Source organism: Haemaphysalis longicornis, unplaced genomic scaffold (genome assembly GCF_048455015.1).
Source record: "Haemaphysalis longicornis isolate Haplotype H1 unplaced genomic scaffold, Haemaphysalis longicornis Haplotype H1 scaffold_14, whole genome shotgun sequence".
NCBI lineage: Eukaryota > Metazoa > Arthropoda > Arachnida > Ixodida > Ixodidae > Haemaphysalis > Haemaphysalis longicornis.
This window is the reverse complement of record NW_027526245.1, coordinates 24,806,828-24,827,866: the sequence shown is the minus strand read 5'-3', so window position 1 is coordinate 24,827,866 and position 21,039 is coordinate 24,806,828. Positions and strand designations below refer to the sequence as shown.

Here is a 21,039-nt window from a genome sequence, read left to right as displayed (position 1 = left end):
CTATCTGGTTTAGCATCTCTGATATCCGCTGATGATATACCACAGGACCAGGCAGCACCCCAGACCGGACAAAGGGCGGTACCTGTACGATTTGAAGTTATTCAGAGGCAGACAGCAGGGCACCCTACATCGATGTGTGATCATTTAGAGACACAGCTCTCGAAAAACTGCAGAAATGCACGTGGAGGAGTGTCACGCTGAGCGTGTAGATCCCCCCATGAAATCTAAAAGAAACCGCAAGCGTTTGAACGTTTCTCGAAACGAAAGAAATGCGTGGTGCAGGTTCGATGAATCGCGCAACCAAACTCGGCGGCAGATCCGTTTATTTTAGTCCCTCATTTGTTCGATGATCACACATTATTAATACGTGTAGAGTGGATACAGCCTAGAATAAAATAATACCGTCATTCGGCGCATCGTGCGTTTTATTAAAGCCAGGTGCTGCGCCGTTCTAAGACGGACATTTTTTCAAGATGGCCGCCGGCTGTCCCATAAATAAAATTCGTTTTTATTTCTTTTTTTTTTTTGGTAAGCGGGTAAAAATCATCACCGTTCTTGGTGTTAATCAAAATATACCACAAATATGGGACCTTCGATTGAAGGTTGTGGGGTTATAGATGGGTAAAAGTAGGTTAGTTTACTTTTCCCTGCAATAGCAAAACCGGCGACGAGAGAGACTAATCCGTCTTCGTCTTCTCGTTTCGCCCCGCTAGCAAGCTATCTCCCACCCCGCGGCTGCGCGCTGTGCCGCGCCAGCCGCGGCGGGCCGTGGCTCACCGGAACAAAGGAAGCGACAAGTGTTTTCGCTCATTGACATTTATTACTGAATAATAAACATCCAAAGAGCATGCAGGCTAGCTGGTTGACGGCGAGGATCTAGTTCCTCGCCCGGGCAATTTAAGGGAATCGAGAGGTTCGACTCACCGCGACAAGTCATCGCCGGGGCGCCGCCTCGGCGCGCTCGCGTTTGCCTCGCCGGGACACCGATGGCAGCCATTGTCGCCCTCCTTTTTGCCCGACCCTCGAAGGAAGGAGATCACTAGTGTCACTAAATAAGGTTATTTAGTGACTCTAGAGATCACCAGGCGCGTCCTGACGCCTCGCTTCCCGAGCTCCGACTCCCCCCCACAGCTCGCATCCCGCGCGCGCTCGCCGGCTTAAAGACACTCCTACGGCGAGGAGGTAGATCCCCCTCGCCGACGTCTTGCCGAGCAAGCTCCCGCGAGGAGCAAGCGGTGTGGCGAAGCCGAACCAAAGGGAACGCGCTAAGGTCGCGTTCCCAAAAGGTTGAGCGCGAACAAAAGATTGTTTTGTTCAGGAAAAACTCGCAAAAACGCTCATTTATTGCTGTATCATTCTGTACAATTAAAATACACAAACAGGCTTCGTTTATGTTGGAGAACAGAATTTTAACAGGTCAGGCAGGCAGATTCCTGATCATAGCCAATACTCTTTCTAGCCTCACTAATTTATTGGTGTCGTGCATGAGCTCGCGTCATCCGCAATGATCGTGTTGGCCGCGCCATTCCTTTGTGTCGGGCGCATGGGCCCGCGGCGATTTCGTCCACGTGGAAGACATCGAACTTCTGGTAGTCATGCAGGCGTAATTATTATAAGCATAATTACTTCCTACAAATATAAATGTCTGTATTCTACCTGTTTCCTCTTAGTTTTACGAAATAGCAAGCTCAGTTTAAGCCAATCTTTGCAGCGCGTTATTTGTTTTCAGCAATAAACAATAATGAGAACTTCGCATCCCCCCCCCGTGTCCTACTTGTTGCTTACCCCTACTGCATTTATACGTCCCATTTGCACTTGAGCCTTCGTAATATCGTCAAAAACAGTCACTTTCAAAAGCAATATCATGAATTCTGTACTCGTCGTGCTGTAGTCGCACTTTTCTGGAGTTGCTGAACAAATGTGTACTTTTTTACGGTGAGGTGCCCACAATAATCTGAAGATATGACTCAACGACGAGGCACCTTATTTCTATACCCGTTTTTTTTTTTTGTCATTCACTTTTTGTAAAGGTATATACGCGTACGACGTATACGCGCAAAAATTTCTTGGCGGCGTGCATCTGACGCATGAATTTCTTGAGGACATATTTGACTTACAATAACTGTAAGTGGTCGCTTTTGTTAGCTATGGACGCGTTTCCGTGAAGTCCAATCCCCGTGAAATTTACGAACGTGTGCGATGAAGCGTCGCTGTGCCACACCTAGATGAAAGCCAATCAAGTTATATAGGTGCGACAGTCACGCTGTGCAAAATCACTACCTCCAGCGTAAATCAACTTAGATTCGTATATATGTCACCCAAATAATAGCATTTCACTGATGTACGACACCAAATTTGCCTTTCTGCGAATGCGCTCTTGGAACATCTGTGCGGTGTACCGGTCAGGGCTCAACGGTTCGCACCAGCCCTTGCAGGCCGTGAATTGGCATACCGATTGGCTCATCTTAGTTTCATTTAGTTATTTTAGGAACCCACCACGGTGGCTGTTGTGCTTCTGAGCCCAAGGATTGAGCCCAATGACGCGGGTTCAATTCCAGGCCGCGGCAGCCGGTTTTTTTTGCGGGTGTGGAGGCGAAAAGCGAAAATGCCTGTGTTCGAGATTTTGGCGCAGGTTAATTAAATCCCCAGGTGGTCAAAATTAATCCGGAGCCCTCTACTACGGCACGCCTCATCGCCTGTGTAGCGTGGGCACGTGAAACCTCATATAATCAGTCAAATCAGATATTTTAGGGCGATTTTAACACGTCATTAAACTTGAAGAGCAAAACACAGCTGCTGCGCATCGATAAAGCCGCACGCAGCTTTCACCCTCGACTGTGCGTTGTCACGCATCGCCAGCTATCGGGCTGTTTTCGTTAGTCTTTTACAAATGCCAGACGGGTGCGTTGTCCATGTGCATGCCGCATATATCCAGGAAACTGACCGAATACAGCGCCTGCTAATTAACCCAACGCGCGCATGAAACGGACGGCGCAGCATTCCGACGTCAGTACATACGAATATGACCTTGGGTTTCGTTGCCGTGTGTTATTTCGCACTCATTATCTGCCGAATAAACCGAAATTACAACAAGAAAAAATTCTGTCCAGCCAATTATCTCAAATTACATTATTGTAACGATTAAAGGTGTTACTTCTCCCAAATCTGCATTTTTGTGGAAATGCAGAGTGTAAGTACGGTTCGCCATTTTCACTTTTTCATCTCTATTTTTCTTTTTTGGTTTTTCAAAATTCTGTCTGCTCCATTTATGCTATTACAGTCAAACCTCGATATATCGAACACGGGTATATCGAATTATTGCCTGTATCGAACACTTTCTACATCACGCGGGAAATCACATGCATTTTTAATTTTTTATTTCGAACTGGGATGGACATGAAAATTCCCCGCATTTCCCCGAGGGGAAGAATGTGAAAGTGCGAATGCACGAGTTGAATTTGCGCGGTTCGGTAATGTTCGCGCGCACACACACACACAACTACAAAGAAAGAAAGATGCATTTATTCACAGACACCTATTTGTGTTGTCGTTGCACTTGATTGCTAGAGCGGATCTCAGCTTTGAAATTTCGTGTCAGTACTCCTTTAAGCGGGTGCATTAGCCCTTCTCACGCCCGATTCCTGGCCAATCCCCCACGTGGGTATGTGCCATGTCAGCGGCCAGGCAGCGCGCGCCCATCTCCCCCCGTTGCCAAGGAAGACGAGGAGATTCCTGGCCAATCCCCCACGTGGGTATGTGCCATCTCCCCCCGTTGCCAAGGAAGACGAGGAGCGCGCGCACCCGCAGCTGTTGCTATGTGGACGGACGGCGGTCAACGGAATTAAGGGTCGCTTATAAAGTGCATTCGCACTTAAAAAATACGTAACTTAAAGAGCCGTTCACTGGCAAAAAACGGGAATGTTTAGTGCCGGTGTGTCCACGGATCGTCTGCTACCATGCGATTTAGAGGGAAAGGATCGGTAGCGGGAGGATTGGTGGGTAGCGCCACCACGCGGAATTTAGACGCAGCGAGAGAGGGCAAGGCGGGCACGCTTTGGGGTGACGGCGCAGGCATTGTAGTAGTAAAGGAGGCGATGGTGCAAACAAACAAATTACAAAAAAAATTATCACGTGATTTTTAATTATGACGTCATGACGCCACACAGTTACGAAGCTAATGAACACACAATTAGAAAAAAAAACAATTTTAATAAAGTAATTATAATTTTAAAATTAAACTTTTATAAAGGATTAGTTAAATATCTGGCAATGGCAGTATAACTTTATGATGTCGCGCAGAACTTATTCTGCGGTCCACAAACATGTCGGCTCCCAGAGTTGTTGAAGCACGCGGGTTTGTTTTGATCGAGTGACGCTGTCAGTTTTAATATACAATGTCTAGAATAATTGTTAAAAACCTCCCAAAAAAGGTTTGTTGCTATTCTGGTTGTTTCCTAACAGACGTAACTTTCCGTTTGTCTGAAATCCCGTCGCGATGGTCCCCTTTTTCAGATAAAGGAGGAGCGACTTCGGGAGTTCTTCTCGTCCAAAGGGACGGTGACCGACGTGCAGCTGAAGTTCACGAAAGAAGGTGTATTCCGCCGCTTCGCTTTCGTCGGGTTCAAGGATGAAGCCCAGGCGGTGGCTGCTAAGGAGTACTTCAACAATGCGTATCTTGGCACCTCAAAGCTTCAGGTGGGAGTCGCGCCGACCGCCTGTTGACGCGTACATGTGGCGTCAGCTGCAAGCATTGCATTTGTCGGCCTGCTGCTTTTTTGTGAAGGGGGGGAATCTGGCAGACAGACGTGTAAGCTTAGAGCCTGCCGCCGCTTTGCTGACCCACTTGCGGACCCACTAGCTCATAGGCAGTTTTTAGCATATCGTTACCGTGCTTGCGTTGCCGTTTACCGTGTTACCGGAAGCCGCTGGCGGTAAGTTACCGTTCGCGGTAACTCTCGCGCTGCGCAGTAGACTCCCGCAAACACTGTAAACGGTAACGTAAACACGGTAACGCTATGCTAAAACCCGTTAGCGTCGTATGACGTGAAAAAAACGCAAGGTTTAATATTAATAAAGCGTCACAGGGACAGTTTAATGCATCATAAATATGTTTAAATAGTAAATAGTAGTTTGTTCCAACCAGCCAAAAAAACTAGCCGTACTTGCATGTGGGTAAAGTATTCGCAGTGCCTATTCTCTGGACCGGTCCACGGGATAAGTTCAGCTTTAACACAGTTCAGTTTAACCTGTGGATCAGACCACAGGATAATTTATTCTGTGGACCACAATCGTTGCACAAACTTGTGGTGCATGAAAGCAACTGCCGAAAACTGGCTGTGGGTTTGCCACTACTTCACATTGTCTCAGTTTTTTTTTTTTAAGGTTGTGGTGAAACGAGCATAATTGGTATCGGGACAAGCAGTCTAAAATTTTTAATGAACGAAAATTTGCATTTTATCTTCATGACCCCTCAACCCTCTAAGCTGAGTGGGGTACCGCCATCGCAGGGAATGGCGGTACCCAGCTGTACCACAGGGTCTGATGACCCCTCCAAGCAAGCCACTCGACGTGCTGTGGCGTTGGGAGGAGACAGCGTGATGGATGGTGGCACTGAAAGGGTAGCACATACAGAAGGATTCCCAGGGCGTATATACCTATACACCATTTTCCATAAGCAGCCGGGAAAGGGGGAAAATACTCTCAAACCAGTTCTCTCGGCGGCTGACCAGCGTTGCCTGTGCGCGCTGGGCTGCTAAAATCGCCCGGCGTGGTGTGCTCCACTGCGTAGTTCAGGAGTATTTCACACCGTGTGCTTAGTTTTTGCGGAACTTTCAACTGTTTTAGCCAATGCTGTGATGCCGTTCAAGGCGAAAACGTCGCTTGGCCAGCACTGCACGGTGGTGGGTTATTGAACAACCCGAGAAAGCGAGAAACAGTCGCTGACAGCACGCATGTGCATGACACTGCCTGGAGAAAATGCACTGTGGTTGCGGCGTGTTTTTGCTGCATCGCTTCCCAACGCACACCGAGTTGAGATATCGGTGGATGCCGTTGCTAAATCGCAACGACTTTGTACCAATGACCAACTCCAGGGTTTGTTGGGTGCACTTCGACGGCAAGCAGACGGAGCAAAATCCATTTATCACGCGCAATGCTGCGACAGAGAACGGAACCCCTGAAATGTTAGAAGCAACTTTATCTTTTACAATACAGCATTGATTGATTGGTTGATTGATTAATTGATTCATTATGGTGTTTAACGCCCCAACGCTTCATGGGTGATGAGGCGTGCCGCAGTGGAGGGCTCCGGGTTAATTTTGACCACCTGGGGATCTTTCACGAGCGCCGATACAATACAACATTACAATAACTTCTGGTTCCTTGTAGTGAATTTAAAATACCATATATTGTTTGCCATTACAGCCGATTGGCATTAAACAATCCCCTTTCATTTAATCTAACCTTTAAAATCACGGCGTTTTGTTTACTTTTTTTCAGGCCAACACATTACACTGCCAAACGATATGAAAAGATAACTTTCTTCATCGCACACTGCTGGTCGATAGCAGGATAAGCAGGCAGCCAAATGTGGAAACGCAGCTCGAGATACGCGTGAACGCTGCATTTGGAAAATAGCTCAACCTGTTCACAACGCAGTCAAAGGAAAAGCTTCTAATCCTTTTGCGTTGCCACGGAATCTAAAGTATTACAATTACAAAACAGTTAATGCTGGTCGCGTAAAGCATTCGCGGTGCAAGCAGCGGTTTCACAAAGGTGGGCTCCGAGCGACAGGCCACATGCGCTGCGCAGAGTTAGGTCAATCATGATCACGATCATGGTCAACCAATATTAACTCGCCCGAACTTCGACCCTTCTGCTCAACCTTCGAATAGTAACTTGACTGGTTGTGCGGTCGTGTTATTTTTCCGCCCAGGTAATTTCGTTTTGTCAGTAACTGTCATAAGTCTAGTTAAGAAAGATTATATTGCATTGCAATGTGAACAGCGTAGCAATTGCCTCGTCGAAAGTCCATCGCGAGCATGGATCACCATGACCCACATATGCTGTGCGCACTCCGCATTCGACGTCCGCGCTGCCGTAAACATGACTAATTGGTGAACATAACAAGCACGGTGGCATTGAAAACACGTATTTACTCCCCGATATCGATTTCAATGTCAGTCGGCTCCATACCGGAACGTTTGCATCGCGGAACTGCGGAGCACCACCGGCACCACAACCACACTGCTACTACTGCTTGCAACAGCCGGAGTCAGCATTTTCCACTCTGGCAGCACATTAGGACCTAAAATTCGTACGCAGATGGTGAAAACAAATCAGAACACACACACACACAAGCACTGCAACCGCTAACTTAATGCCAAACCACTACGGTTCACTCGGTAATGCACGGGTACCGAGCAGATGCACGGAAAGAACGGAGCACTTAACAGCCCAGCGCGGAGGTTTCGGCGGTCACTTCATAGATGGCGCTAGCGGTCCGGTCAGAAAAAGCAAATGGCGGCGCCCACCTCTAGCAAGGAAATTGGTGTATAAGGAAGGGCGTCAGACAAGGAGACACAATCTCTCCAATGTTATTCACAGCATGTTTACAAGAAGTATTCAGAACGTTACATTGGGAACAGGTGGGAGTAAGGGTTAATGGAGAATACAAACATACTGAGTGGCGCAAATACACAACACACGAGAAAGAAGACAGGGACAGGCGCTACACTTCTAACTGTTTAATAGCAAAGACCGCAGCGTACATATATACACACATTGCGACATGCGCAATAGAGATGCCCACAGCGTCAAAAAGGGAAGGGTAGTAAGCCGAGGACGAAAGCACAGCTAAGAAATGACAAGCGGCCTGAAGTGGTTCCGTACCTACACAAGGTGTCGCATAACCTAAAAAAGGTCGCGACGAGGTACGGTGTCCCTGTCCTTTTTTCTGCTCCGAGTAAGCTTGGCCAACTTTGCTCTCGCATTGCTGCCACTAGCAAAAAGGGGGCCTGCGAAAAACGAAATGAGAAGCCGTTCGTTGACTGCGCTGTAGGGGTGGTTTACGAAATCCCCCTCACCTGTGGAAAGTCCTACATTGGCTAAATTGGGAGATGTTTGAACGCCCGCCTAAGGGAGCATGCGCAAAATTTAAAATCTAATAATGGCGCACATATAACAGCGCATTGTGATTCCTGCACAAAGTGTGAGCCACGATTTTCTGAGACAAAGATACTGGGAAAGAGCAGATATCAGAAGGCCCGAGGATTGCTCGAGGCGCATCGTATCAGATGAAGGGAAGTGAAATCGTCAGTGACACTTCGGTGGTATTGTTCAAAGCCGAGGGGCGGTTTTTAGATAAATTCTTGCGTTGACGCTGTGTGCATCTCTATTGCACATGTCGGGAGGTGTGTGTATATGTACGTTGCGGTCGTTGCTATTAAACTGTTGGAAGTGTAGCGCCTGTCCGTGTCTTCTTTCTTGTGTGTTGTGTATTTGCGCCACTCGGTATGTTTGTAGACCTCAACCAACACGTCCAGCAACACGTTCTCTTAACCCCTTAATTAAGGGCTTATGACGACCTGAGCTTGTCATGAGCCAGTCGCCAGTATTTTGCTTATGACGAGCTGTGCTCGTCACGGGTCTTTTGCAATGCTACAAGAGGCTTTTGACGAGCCGAGCTCGTCATACGGTGCTTTCCTATTTACAACATAGATGGCAGCACGGGTTCCACCATTGGTGCTTGTATTCAATTAGAGTTTCCACACTAGATGGCGGAACGGGTGGTTTCTTTCCCGCACGGTATACAAACATGGCCTCATCCGTGCAGCGTTCTGGTGCGAAAAATCTGTCTTCTTCAGATGATGAAAGTGAGAGTGAGGAGGATATCGGCTGTGTGTTTGATTCTTCAAGTAAAGAGGATAGTGATGACATTTTTACGGACAGCGACTCGGAAGGGAAAGACAGCCGCTATGATACATTGGAAAGCTCCCGTGAATGGTACCGCATAGACCCCGACGAGGCTCTCTGCGTAGTGCCGCGCTCTGGGTGCTACCACACAGATGGTAGCCTCACCTAGCTCCAGGTGAACTATCGAGGAATAGTGCGTTATCTGCGCGGCAATTGAAACCCAGCCTTTACTTTGTGGAGGTGCAGAAATTTATTTGTGAACACATTTGATATGCCCCAGGTATAGTGTACTATATCGCCTTTTTATATATACAAAGCAAAAGTTTAAAACTGAACAAATCATGCCAGTGACTTAAACGATGCATTAACGTTTGATATGGCAGTTCCTCAGTTCAACCAAAAAGTTTTGTTTTGGAGTCACGAATCAAATGACTGCGAAGAAAAGAAAAAGTAACACCCTGCCGGCATGTGAACCTGCAACTTTGAGTGAGTGCGAGGCTTTAGTGCACAGCACAACTACAAAACTGGAGATAGTGCGGACATAACCTGCATACTAGATTGAGACACACCTTTTGTGTCACATTTATGTTTTGTGCCTGATTTTAAGAATTCCTGGCTGGTTAACTGAACATTTCTTGAATAACAGTTGCGCAGTCAGGTTCCATGAAGCCAGCAACAGCACTGTTTAGGGGAGAAAAGTGATCACATATGTGTGCCCGTGGAGATCGCGCTTCTCCGGTGACTTGCAGGGCGCTCCGCCGCGCGCAGGGGCGCGTTCTCCTGGGGTTTCTCTGTTACACCACCGCGCTGTACCGCCGTCGCCATCACCTGTTTATAATGAACCACATAGGTAGCAATATCCGCCTTTTTTTTTCCAGTGCAATAAAAGAGATTAGAAGTCTACAAACTATTGACACGCTTGCGAATGTCCTGGAGTTAGCAAAGCTTTTTTTACTTGAAAATAATATTAATACTAAAAAAATGGCGCAACGTGCACACTTGCCTTACATTTGCCATTCCTATTGCATCTATCACAGAAAAAAAGGATCTTTTATAAATTATTAACCACGCGCACTTCTGCGTCCAATATTTGCAATATTTGGGCTGGGCCAATGCCACCTCCATTCCTTAGACTTGTCCAAAGTTTTGCGACCTAACTAGAATTGTTGTATAAACATTTGTGCGACTTTTGCTTCTCTCGCTAAGTGAACCAAAATCAGCCTTGCTCGTGGTAACATACATCCGCACAGATGCCGGCCGTCGTCTTCGCGAAGTGCGAAAGCTAACAAAACTGCGCCTCTCCTAACAGTAAACTTGATTTTTTATCAATTCTCAAATGAAGTGTTTACGGAGCGCTCGACTTCGTTTACTTGAAAGTAAAATGTTTTCAACAGCACATGCATGTCTCTGGTGAAAGTAGGCAACAGCGGTGGATAGGTAACTTTTTCGTGTTTTAGTGCATCATATAGCTGTGGAAGCTGGCTTATAGTTTCAGGTCCCATTTACAATTCGATTCTCGATGTGCAGCAAGGCAAAAAATACTAGGCTGATATTCACGAAGCTGTTTGCCCGTAATGTATAGCAAAAATAGTGCTTGATCTTCGCCCACGTGCGGTTTGTTCCCGTCAAAGAGTGTGATGTGATAGCCGAGACGCCGGGTAACCAAAGCTGCTTTTCGATATTGTACAAGCAACTAGCTTTGTAAATCAGGGCCCGCTTTTTTACTGGCAATGCCAAGGATTGCTACAGCGGCAGTTATTCTAATGGAAAAATAACTGTCGTTCGGGCTACTTTATTTCTATTGATAGCAACGCGAAGTTGGAATTGCGCATTACTGCATTATCCTGGGCAAATGTTCTTCTGTTCTCCTGTGGAAATAACAGTGCGAAACACGACGCTACCCTGCGCATTTGAAGGCGGCTCTGAGCGGCTGCCGGTTTTAGCGCGGGCGCTTTTGTTCCATTACGTACGTCACATCCGGCCGTACGTAATGGCCGCCTTTTCAATTTAGTTTCGGTTCTGAAAACGGCAATGTTGGGAGCCGTTTGTGTTACCCGCGTTCATGTTTGAAACGTAGTAATTTGCATTTCGCACTCTCTTTATGTGTACTATTAGGTGACGTTATTTTTACGTTGTCGAAAACTTGAGTGCAGTTGGCCTTTAACTGAGCTTATATTTTCTACAGGCGTTGCTGGTCACACATGATTATGCAGTTTGCAGCTCCAGAAAACGAATGGTCACCAAAGCGAACGGCCGAAGTGTCGTAAGCCTAAATACGGCTCGCATTAGCGCTAGTGTTGACTAGTACGGGCTTATGGTCGTTACTATATTTATTACACTGTAAGAATTAACAGGACAGAGCTGCATCCATTATGGCCGGAATGTTGTTGGGATGTAGTTTTCGCTTCTCGAGCAATTCCCGATGACCGTTCGGCCAATTGGTATTGTGGGCGTCTTCGGTAAGGAAGCAGTCACCACACGGACTTTCGATCAGCTGACGTGTTCGTGTTGCCGTTAGCATCGTGTGACAAGGTAGGCTGCCAATTCAGAAGTCGGCGTCGCCGTTGGGTCGTCGTCGTGTCAGCCTAGCCAATGCGCCTTAAAGGGGCACTGACACAAAATTTTGAAGGCGAGATAACTTCGGAGATAGATTGGTGTGAACACATATACATCAGCTGCAAAATATCAGCGGCGAATACAGCCTAGAACATATTTAAAATCAATTTTAAAGTGTGCGAAACGCAACCGAGCAGCCACCACGCGCAATCGACATCCCGCGGATATATTGTAAATTAACAACATCCAAACACGTCACGAGTTTGTGTTTGCCACTTCCGCACTGTCTCCGTTTTTCGCCGGCTCGCCCGGCTCACCGCTCCAATGGGAGGGCGGAGCTTCTGCTCTCAAGAACGAACGACCCGATTGTTGGCAGCGAAGGCGCTGTGATTTCGTCAGCTCATCGGGCAGCTGGCCGCGACCAAAGTTCTACAGCGATTCCAGGCACTCTATTTCTATTACTGTTTATTACCATTGGATGCGAAAACGCGCCGGAGGCACGAAAAGCCCACTGAGCTAGCCGCACGGTCGCTGTGCAGGCGGCGGCCACGGCCGCGAAGTGGCCCAGGCCGGCGCAGGTAGCTCGAGTGATAGCTTGTTGCCGCTGCACGAAATTGTCCCCAAGTCCCGACCATAGTGGCTTACATGAGAAAGGAGCTAATGATGCGATGGCGGGTTGCATTAAAAATTGTCATCTGCACCGCTTACGAGAGCAGCAATCGAATATCCGCCGCAGTGCTAAGCCGAACACATCTGTAGGCGGACCTGTAGGCAGACCGGCCGGCTGCTGCCAGCGCGCGTCTTGCCACCCACTGTCTCGAGCGTCGCGCGTCGTTCTTTAGCAGCGGCAGCATTTGCACTCGCAGCGCCTGCGTCACGTCCACGGTCGCTTTTTAATTAAGCGGCTCAGGGGATCAGTACGTCGGGGCATTCGCAGAAACTGCCGGCGATGTGGATTCGACAGTGCTACAACAGCTCTGCTCGTGATATCCCTCCGACGGTCACGTGGCCAGCTTTGTTCACACAAAATCCATCGTTTCGCGGCACCCGTTGAAACCGAAACTGCGACTGGCCACATTGAAAATGCCTCTAATTAAACAACCATCGCACGCTGAAGCAAATGAGGTTTCTACAGGTGATAAGTAGGTCACTAGCTACTTATCGCAACAAAAAACAACAAGATGCAAATTTTTTATGTCAGTGCCCCTTTAACGAGAAGTGTGGTAATAGAGCAAAAAAGACAAATATGGACGAACAAGATAGCCTTAAGCGTGCCACAGGAAGCGCTAATTAACCAAGGGCGTCGCAGTGACCCTTCGACGCTGAGCAAACGACGCCTTTTTTCGCGCCAAGTGAGAGAAAAAGTCATCCAATTGCAAGATTTCGTCTTCATGACGCCCATGAGAGGATCGACGACATACGTGCATCGGAATGGCAAAGCCCAAAAAATTGCGCCCACCTCCCCGCGAGGGGAACCCTGTTAGATGCGATGCATCGTGGGGTTCACTTGGTGTTTCCGTTGGATTGATTCTGAAATCACGTGAAACGTGTCGGGAACGCGTATGATTAATATGTTTTATGATTATTATTATGTTTTATTGGCCAATCTTGGTCAATCTCTCTAAGTGGTATGCTTGGGGCTTCGCTGTCGCAACGACCTTTACTCCATCATTGTTGCTGTAAGTGGGAGCTTCTTTTCTTTTATTGCAAGTGGTAATCATTGCCCCATCATGCGTAGTATCAGTAGCTTCTTGACGTAGTTTGAATGAGTCAAGGATATAAGGCGCAATCGTGGCATTTGATTCTGCCTCGGTTTGGTGGCGCAGTGGGAAGAGCACCATGTACCTCGCGTTCCGCCCACAGGGTCGTGGGATCGAAACCGGGCGCCGCTAACTATTATTTTTTTTTATAGTGTAGGGGGAGGGGTGTGGACTGACAACAACGCCGTATGGAGGGACAAGGCTAGTGAATGAGATGCAGTCGCATCTAAAACACGCAGGAAAGGGTGAGAATGCAGCAACAAACTTTGCAACTAAAGTGTGAGCTTTTCACTGCGGGTAGAAAAGTTATACTTGGCACAGGTGACGTTGACCACCCAACCAGACGGTTGCGCTTGTTCATTTAGTGCGCTCAGAATTCCTTTCATTACCCCTTTAACAATGAACAGTGGCAATTCGTTTGCATGTGATTAAGGTGGTCCGCTCCCATTTCCGCTCACCAGGTGCTTGGATATCTTTGCCCTAACCTTGCCCTGACATGTCGTACTAATAAACCACTCGTCTGCATAATGTTTTTCTGACCCAAGCTTGAATATGATAATGCTGCTTTTGATCCGTACCAAATTACCTTCATTAAGTTGACCCCGCAAGTGTTTTATTTTTTCTAAAAATTTTCTCACCAAGAGTGCCTGTTTTTTGCATTGCTGATTTAGATTCACATTGTACTAAAAAGCTACTACGATAGGTCAGAAAGTATTTACACCACACACAGGGTGACATGAGCGCAGTACAGTCTGTCTGTGAGAAAAGCCTATGCTAATAAAGATTCTGACCACAAAAAGTAAACAGCCTATGCGTGCCTCGTTAATGTTCAATTGTGTAGGCTAAACAACTTTTGGCACTTTTCCGGATTGCATTGTCAATTCCAATGCAGAGAATGCTGCTGAGCAGCTGACAAGCATGTTTGCTTGACATCGTCACCAGAGGAACAGCCCAGTGCAGCGTCGTTCTTCACTTGCTGACACAAGAAAAACATGAGTGTCTTCTTCATTGGGAGAAAATGACAATGAGGGAGATCTCCTGTATTTGTGTTGATGACCCAGCTATGCGTGCGTTGCCCCCACCAGACGCCCTGGTCAAGAAGGTGGGAGGAGAAAATGAACGGGTCCAGCAAGTACTTCCGTCCAGTGGGCAGCATGCCATACAGACACTCAGGAGCTCGGCTAGGACCGAAACAGTTTAGGGGGTTTTCGAATTTGCCCAAGAACACTAATACCTACTGTAGTAGTGTCGTCCCCGATGAGAAAAAAAAAAATTGTTGTACACAAGGCATAAAAAGAAAGATTGTTGTACACAGGAAAAAAAAAAAAAAAACCTTGTTGGCCACAGGGATAGTCGGACAGTTACATTCGAGTTCCTTGTTTTACACTATGGCATGAAAAAAAAAAAAAAAACAGTTCTCGGACAAATTCATTTCAAAAGTATACACCAATACAAATAATATAGCAATAAAAAGGATCACTAGCAATCAAAACTGACACAATCAGACGACAGAAAAACACATTGTAAACAGTTCTTTGGCAGCCAACATTTATCTGTAGCGTTCTCTGTAAATTTATTTAATAGATGGGGCAGTGTATAGGCTGTCGATTGAAAAGTGCAGTTGTTTCGCGGGGTTGTAACGGACCACGCCTCCGGGAAATGTGTGCCGTGCCGGTGAGATTTTTTCTGTAACATGGATAGGTCATTGTAAAACAAGTTATTGTTCCTATTGGCCACACAGCGAGACAATATCAAACCGGTAGTTGTAAAGGTGATTTACCTTCATTACTCGGCGCCGATTGAGAAATTTCTGAGGGTGAGAATAAAAAGAAACATTTGCTACAACTCTCATTGCCCTTTTCTGTAAAAGCAACAACTTGTTAATATTCTTTTTTGTGGTTGTTCCTCAAATTAGGTGCACATAACCAGGCTGAGGGGAGATTAAGGGATGGTATAACAAGAGCTGTATGCGCTCAGGCAACAGGTATCTATTTCTATTGATGAGGCCAATTGTTTTGCAAAGTTTTTTGTGTATTTCATTAACATGGTAATCCCACGTGAGGTTACTGGAAAAAATCCACTCCTAACACCTTCATACATTGAACTATTTCTATTTTGCATTGACCAAGGCAGACACGAGGAAGAACAGTGGTGGCATTTTTCAGTGCCGCTGCAGGAATGCACGACTTTGTTATGACCACACGTTCCTTCATTCCTTGTCCATCGAGAATCAGGAGGTCCCACTGAATTTCTCATACCAGCCATCATAGTGCATTCTCGCACAGCTACTTTTCTTCCATCTGGTTTTTTTTTGTGCACTGCCCGTGGCCATTGTCGTCTATCGGCAGTGCAAGCACGCTTATGATGTTTTGTGATGGTTCCGTATGCACGTCCGCCCCGTTCCCGCGCCTTTGAGAAAGCGGGGATTAAAAAATAAGCACGTCTTTGGGCCTATTTGGCTCGTCATTGTGCTTTCTGGGTGCACCGCTGACCGAGAAGCTGCAGGGGTGGTGGGTTGAGTGGGCTGGACAAGGCCCTGGCCGCTCGGGTCACCCAGTGAGGAGGCCCTTTGGCGCACAGGGGGTGTGGGAGCTGGCTGCGACCATTGCCTGTCCTTACTGAAGGGGAGGCCACTGGCCAGAAGGAAGTGGTCCTCATGTGCCTCTTGCGCCGCAGGTGGAGATGTCTGCCGCGCTGGGCGGTGCGGAGAAGCCCCGCTCGTGGAGCAAGTACTCCCAGGACAGCTCCGCCTACCAGAGGCTGCACCCACAGCAACAGGTAGGTCTCCCACCTCAGCAGCAGGCTTTCCAAACCACTCCCGCATACCGTGTTTACTCGCATAATGATCGCACTCGCGCAATGATTGCACCCCTGAAGTTTATCGTCCAAATTCAATTTTTTAAAATTTCCCACGCCACGAACATACCCTGAACTTGCAGCAGCAGTGTGTTGTATGTGCGCGTGCCAAGGCTAACTGATGATGATCGTGCTTACCTGCTTCCTTCCCTTTCAAAGCAGACATGGCTACGTTATTGTCGCAGACTTGCCGATATTAGTGATATCGGCAAGCATGCGTTCAGTATTGACGAGGAAGAAAGTCTCACTAAATGCACATGATGTACTCACGAGACGAAGAGAAAAATGCACTCAGCTGGCTGCGTCGGCCCCTGTGTGGGTTTTGATGTCCCGCTCTGTGACAGCGGCAGCAACTTATTGGTTGCTCTGTCACCTCGCAGCAAACTCGTTTCGGCGCGTTCCGTAATTCATGAAAACACTGCATTTTGCGTCACTTTGCAAAGCGGCTGACGGTGGTGTGCGAAGTTCTTATTATGTTTTTATTTATTGTTTTTATTATGTTCATGAGACCTATCGTAAAAATTTTGACCTGTAACTTGCTTGCGTTTTCTGGGCTCAAAAGTTTTTCGCGAAAAATTTAACCCATGGAATGAACGCACCCCTAAATTTGCATCAAATTTTTTTAGAAAAAAAGTGCTTTCATTACGCGAATGAATACGGTATATAGTATGTATGCAGAAAACCTTTAATATTAGTGGCACTTGAAGAACCTTCGTGTGACCTCCAAGAATTGTTCACGGAGGCCCTACAAGACCACATAGTACAAGACAAGGCAATTTCACTACGTGAGTTCCCTCGCACCAGCAAGTGAGCGATGGGATGAGTGGATTCAGTTAAACTCATCAATGACATATGAAGAAGCCATCGAATGCTTGTGAAAGGTTTCATACACAAATAGGCAATCAAGAAATACTTTCCAGGTGAAAGGGTTTGTTTTTGTCGTTCTCGTGAATCAGCTAAACCAAACTATGCAAAGAGGAACACAAGCATTCGGTTTTCACAAATGAAAAAAAAAAAAAAAACATTCACACACGTAAATAAAGAAAAATTAAATATGTCTCCCCTGCTTTTCGCAATGGCTTCAGTTGTAGCAGGTGTCAGAAATTAGTTTCGCATGTCACTCAATATATCCACCTGATTGCCACTTAAAACAAAATAACTCGAACCTCGGCGCCTACAGCATGCAAGCACGGAGCACCATGACCGAGCTATTTAGGCTTTCAGCGTGCGTGAGTTTTTCCTAGAAGCGAACAGCGCCATTTCCCAAGGTTCGATGGCCATGCTATGAAATCTATTTTCAAGGTTGAGAGCTGCAACAGGGAAGGGCTACGAGGAGCGCTGTCAGAGCTCAGGAAGAATTTAGACCATCTCGGAACCCAACTGCCCCTAAAGTCTCCCACGCCTAGGGACTTCTTTAAAATGTCTTAGAATCAAGCGTGGGCGTCAGTCGACAGTTTTGAACGAGCGTTCTGCCGGGTACGGATTCCCGTATGGGCTGCAATTATAAGACTTTCCTGTCGGCTTCGTTTTGTAGCAACAATTGAGGGTGTAATTACCAACAAAGCGTTTCTGTCGAGAAAGCGGCGCCGAAGGCGGGAGCAGGTTCTGCCGCGGAGCTGCACGCACGGAGCTGCAACGGTTCCTCGATGCCCTCCGATCTGCGGTGGCACCCTTTTTTTCCCCAAACAAAACTTGGGCGGGAGTTACATGACCAGAAAAGCACTGAAAGACTCTGGTGCCGCCGAGCCGCCGACTTGATGTGACCTTTGTGGCAACGCTGCTCATCTGCAGTTCAACAGTGGTTGCATGTTGCACGGTGGGCAATGGGAAACCACCGTCACCACAAAGGACATTTTGCAAAGGATGAAGCCGAGGATGAAGCCGAGGATGGGTCCGGACTGCTCCGTTTGCTGGAAACATTTCCTGCTACCCTGACGGGGCGGGCCTGTACATCAAGAATTGCATCTCGTGGCAGATGCTGGGTTACTCGGCTGTAGGGGACCTTGGATTCATCCAGGTTGTTGACACAGAAGGACAAAGAATAATTGGCGCGCATTCAGCGGCAAGGGCAATGCAATACTGTGTGCTCATCTGACGGTAAGAAGGAGTCGTTGCTAGATTGTTTAGCAAAGACCTGCATGGCGAAGGCAAACGGGCTATGTTGGCGCAGGACGGGTCTCTTAAGGCTGAGGCGGCAGCTGTTTCCATGAGGAGGGCAGGCCTTGCTTGGATTGGTGAAGTGCACTGCTGCGCAGTCACTGTCGCACCCTAAGCATGACTGCTTGCTTCAGTTGCGGGCTGCACTACTGCTGCGGGGGTGAGGACTGTGGGTGCAGAGGCAGAGGAGTGTGGTGAGCTTCTGCTGGCCGTGGCTTGCGGGGGGTCCTGCTCCTGAAATGGAGGATGACTGGGCCGAGTGCAAACAGCACGCCCTCTTTTCTCCCTTTGCGCCGTCTCACTCTTTGGGGCAGGACTTTTGTGGCCCCCCAGAGGGTCACAAGAGGTGGCCTCACTGGAACGGGCAGCTCAGGCTTGCAAAGTGAAATGTGGGCTGAGCAAGCTGTTCCAGCCAGAGTGGTTCATCTTGCTGCGCGTGTGGGAGACTTCCGGAATGCACCCGAGCGAAATGCGGGTGCACTCCCGAGGGGGGCCTCCTGAGAAAGGGAGAGGGCGAGAGCCCCTTTGGCGGGAGTAGTAGAAGGGGGACTCTGCTGTGCACGCCTTGCCCCTCAGTGGGGCCCCTCAGTGGCATGCGAACCGCCAACGGGTTTCCTCCACACCCTGGCTGCTGGCACCACTTCACTTGCGCTGCGGTCCTCCAGCTCTGGCTGAGCTCTCGTAAGCCACCCTGACTGCAGGCTGAGGGGGCTGAGAAGGTGCCCAGCAGCCAGGTGTTTGCCGAGTCTAGAGTTCGACGCAGTCCCGTCTGGTCAGGTGAAGGCAAGACGCTGACCAATGTTGAAACAAAATTGACGTTTCGGGATCCATACTGTGTTCACAAAGGAATCCCTTTATGTCAGTTTTGTTTCAACATTGGCCAGCGTCCGGCCAGGTATTCACTGTGGCTGGGAAGCGTGCACCCCCCCCCCAGTGGTGTATGGCTCCATTGACCAGCCTCAAAGCACTGCGGGGAGGCCTTTCTCCCAGCCAGCCCCAAGGTACTTCCTCGGTCTGGCCTGCGCCAGGGGCCTCCTTGATGACAGCGCTGCCGTACCTGGGGGCGGTTCCTTCCCAGGGCCGTCCGGGTTCATCCAGGGCTGTCGCACAAGCGTCGCTTTCAAGGTGTGCTCCTTGGAGTTCCTCGTGAGCAGCAGCGACTAGCCGGGACGACCGGCTCGTTGCTGCCTGCTGCCTGGCTGCAGTGCAGCAACAAGACAGCCGAGTGTCTTTCGTTTCCCACCAGCGCCACAAATGGGCAGGATAACTGCGTCATGGCGCGTGTACGGCGGAGACGCACGTGCATCAGGGCCTGCAGTGTAACCCGTGGGCCCTTCTTGCAGGTGGCCTCTGTGGCCTGGCTGCTGTGGCGCCCCAGTTTATGCACCTCCTCGGATGAGGGCAAAAGTGGGCTGCCGCCACTCACTGCTCCCCCCGCTTTCTCCTCCCCAGGTCCCCACTGCAGTGAGGGAGGAGGTAGAGGAGCCCAAAGCCGACTTCGCCAACGCCTTCCTGAAGGACGTGAGTCCCTGCTCTTTGCGTGCATGCTGGCTGGAGGGGCCTTGGAGGCCTCCAGGTGGGGGACACGTGAGGGAATGAGGGGTGCAGCGTGTGCATAGGTCGGTGGACACTTCAGGTGGAAGAGCACTATTGGGAGGCTTCTTGCATGTATCCACGTGTTTTTAATTTCAAAAGCGCGAATGGACAGTTGCTTCTTTAAACTCTGATTCGGGAAATTACGCCTTGTGGGCAACAGGAAATAAAAACAGGTAAAATATACTCAAGACCAAGCAAACGCAAGCACAGCACGTAAAAGTGAAGCTCAGTGGTTTACCTCTTAATGTGCTCTTTGCAATGAATTGAGGAGTTTAATTGCAGAACATAATTAAATTTTTACAAAAACTTGTGGGAGGAAAGGAGCCAGATATGCATTTATCACGAAATAAAAATATTTTGTAAACCGTATCCAATTTACGAAGCCTCAATACTTGTACTGTTAGCTGTATCTTTAGCACAATTATAGTTTTAGCTTCAGGGGTTCAGCTGCTACAAAAACATTGCTTACATGCTTTCCAGATGCTGTAAATCTTTGTGAGCATATGATTCAATTAAAGAATTGTTATGCAATAACGGTGGGGGTGGAAAATATATGAGGCATATAAAACTAAAGCTATGTCGATGGGCATTTGAGGGGTGTAGTCTTTGAGACAAAGTAATGGGCAGAAATACAAAATTTAATTGGTGAAACACAAAATCTTAAGCAAGCTTCAGAACAAAGGCCAGAGACATGGTTATATCTCAAAAAAAAAAAAAAAAAGAACAACATTTTGGGACGTACGGAATTGCCGTATGTATATTAGCTAAATTGGCAGTAAAATTCACAGTCTCGGCTCAAGCTGTTTGTAGCTACAAAAAATGACCTGTAGCCTTTCAGTTGAGCTTGCTGTTGGTGAAAGCAGCTTCCTTCAAAAGGCCAATCTTCCTTTACAAGGAGGCAAGAAGTCCTGTCCAAATGATGTCAAGAAGTGCAATAAATAATATTTGTAAGGGCCACTAAACCGGCTACAGAGAAGGCCAGAGAAACTGTAGGGAAGAACCAAGAGCGGTCCCTTTGATTGCCCCCCTCAGAACTAAGTTCTGGCAGTCCACTGCCGCATGATGCGCGGCACTCAGTAGCACTTGCGCATGCGGCCATCTTAATGGGTAGCTATGGCACAGTCTTGCTTTTTGGGGAGGATTGAAAACGATGCCGCCAGCTGAGAAAATGCGGAGTGCACAAAGAACAAACGCCTGCTTC

At 48.0% G+C, this 21,039-nt stretch overlaps 1 protein-coding gene across 2 annotated transcripts in view; it reads left to right on the top strand.

The window, feature by feature from the left end:
- Positions 1-4,300: 4,300 nt before the first annotated feature.
- Positions 4,301-21,039, top strand: part of LOC144165201 (putative RNA-binding protein 19) — a 97,170-nt gene continuing 80,431 nt past the window's right edge. For both annotated transcript variants that reach the window (XM_077695321.1, XM_077695320.1), the window contains exons 1-4: positions 4,301-4,430; positions 4,513-4,695; positions 15,906-16,007; positions 19,695-19,763. In XM_077695321.1, coding sequence (XP_077551447.1) covers positions 4,395-4,430; positions 4,513-4,695; positions 15,906-16,007; positions 19,695-19,763 — 390 coding nt within the window. In that variant the 5' untranslated portion in view covers positions 4,301-4,394. The remainder of the gene's footprint in view (positions 4,431-4,512; positions 4,696-15,905; positions 16,008-19,694; positions 19,764-21,039) is intronic.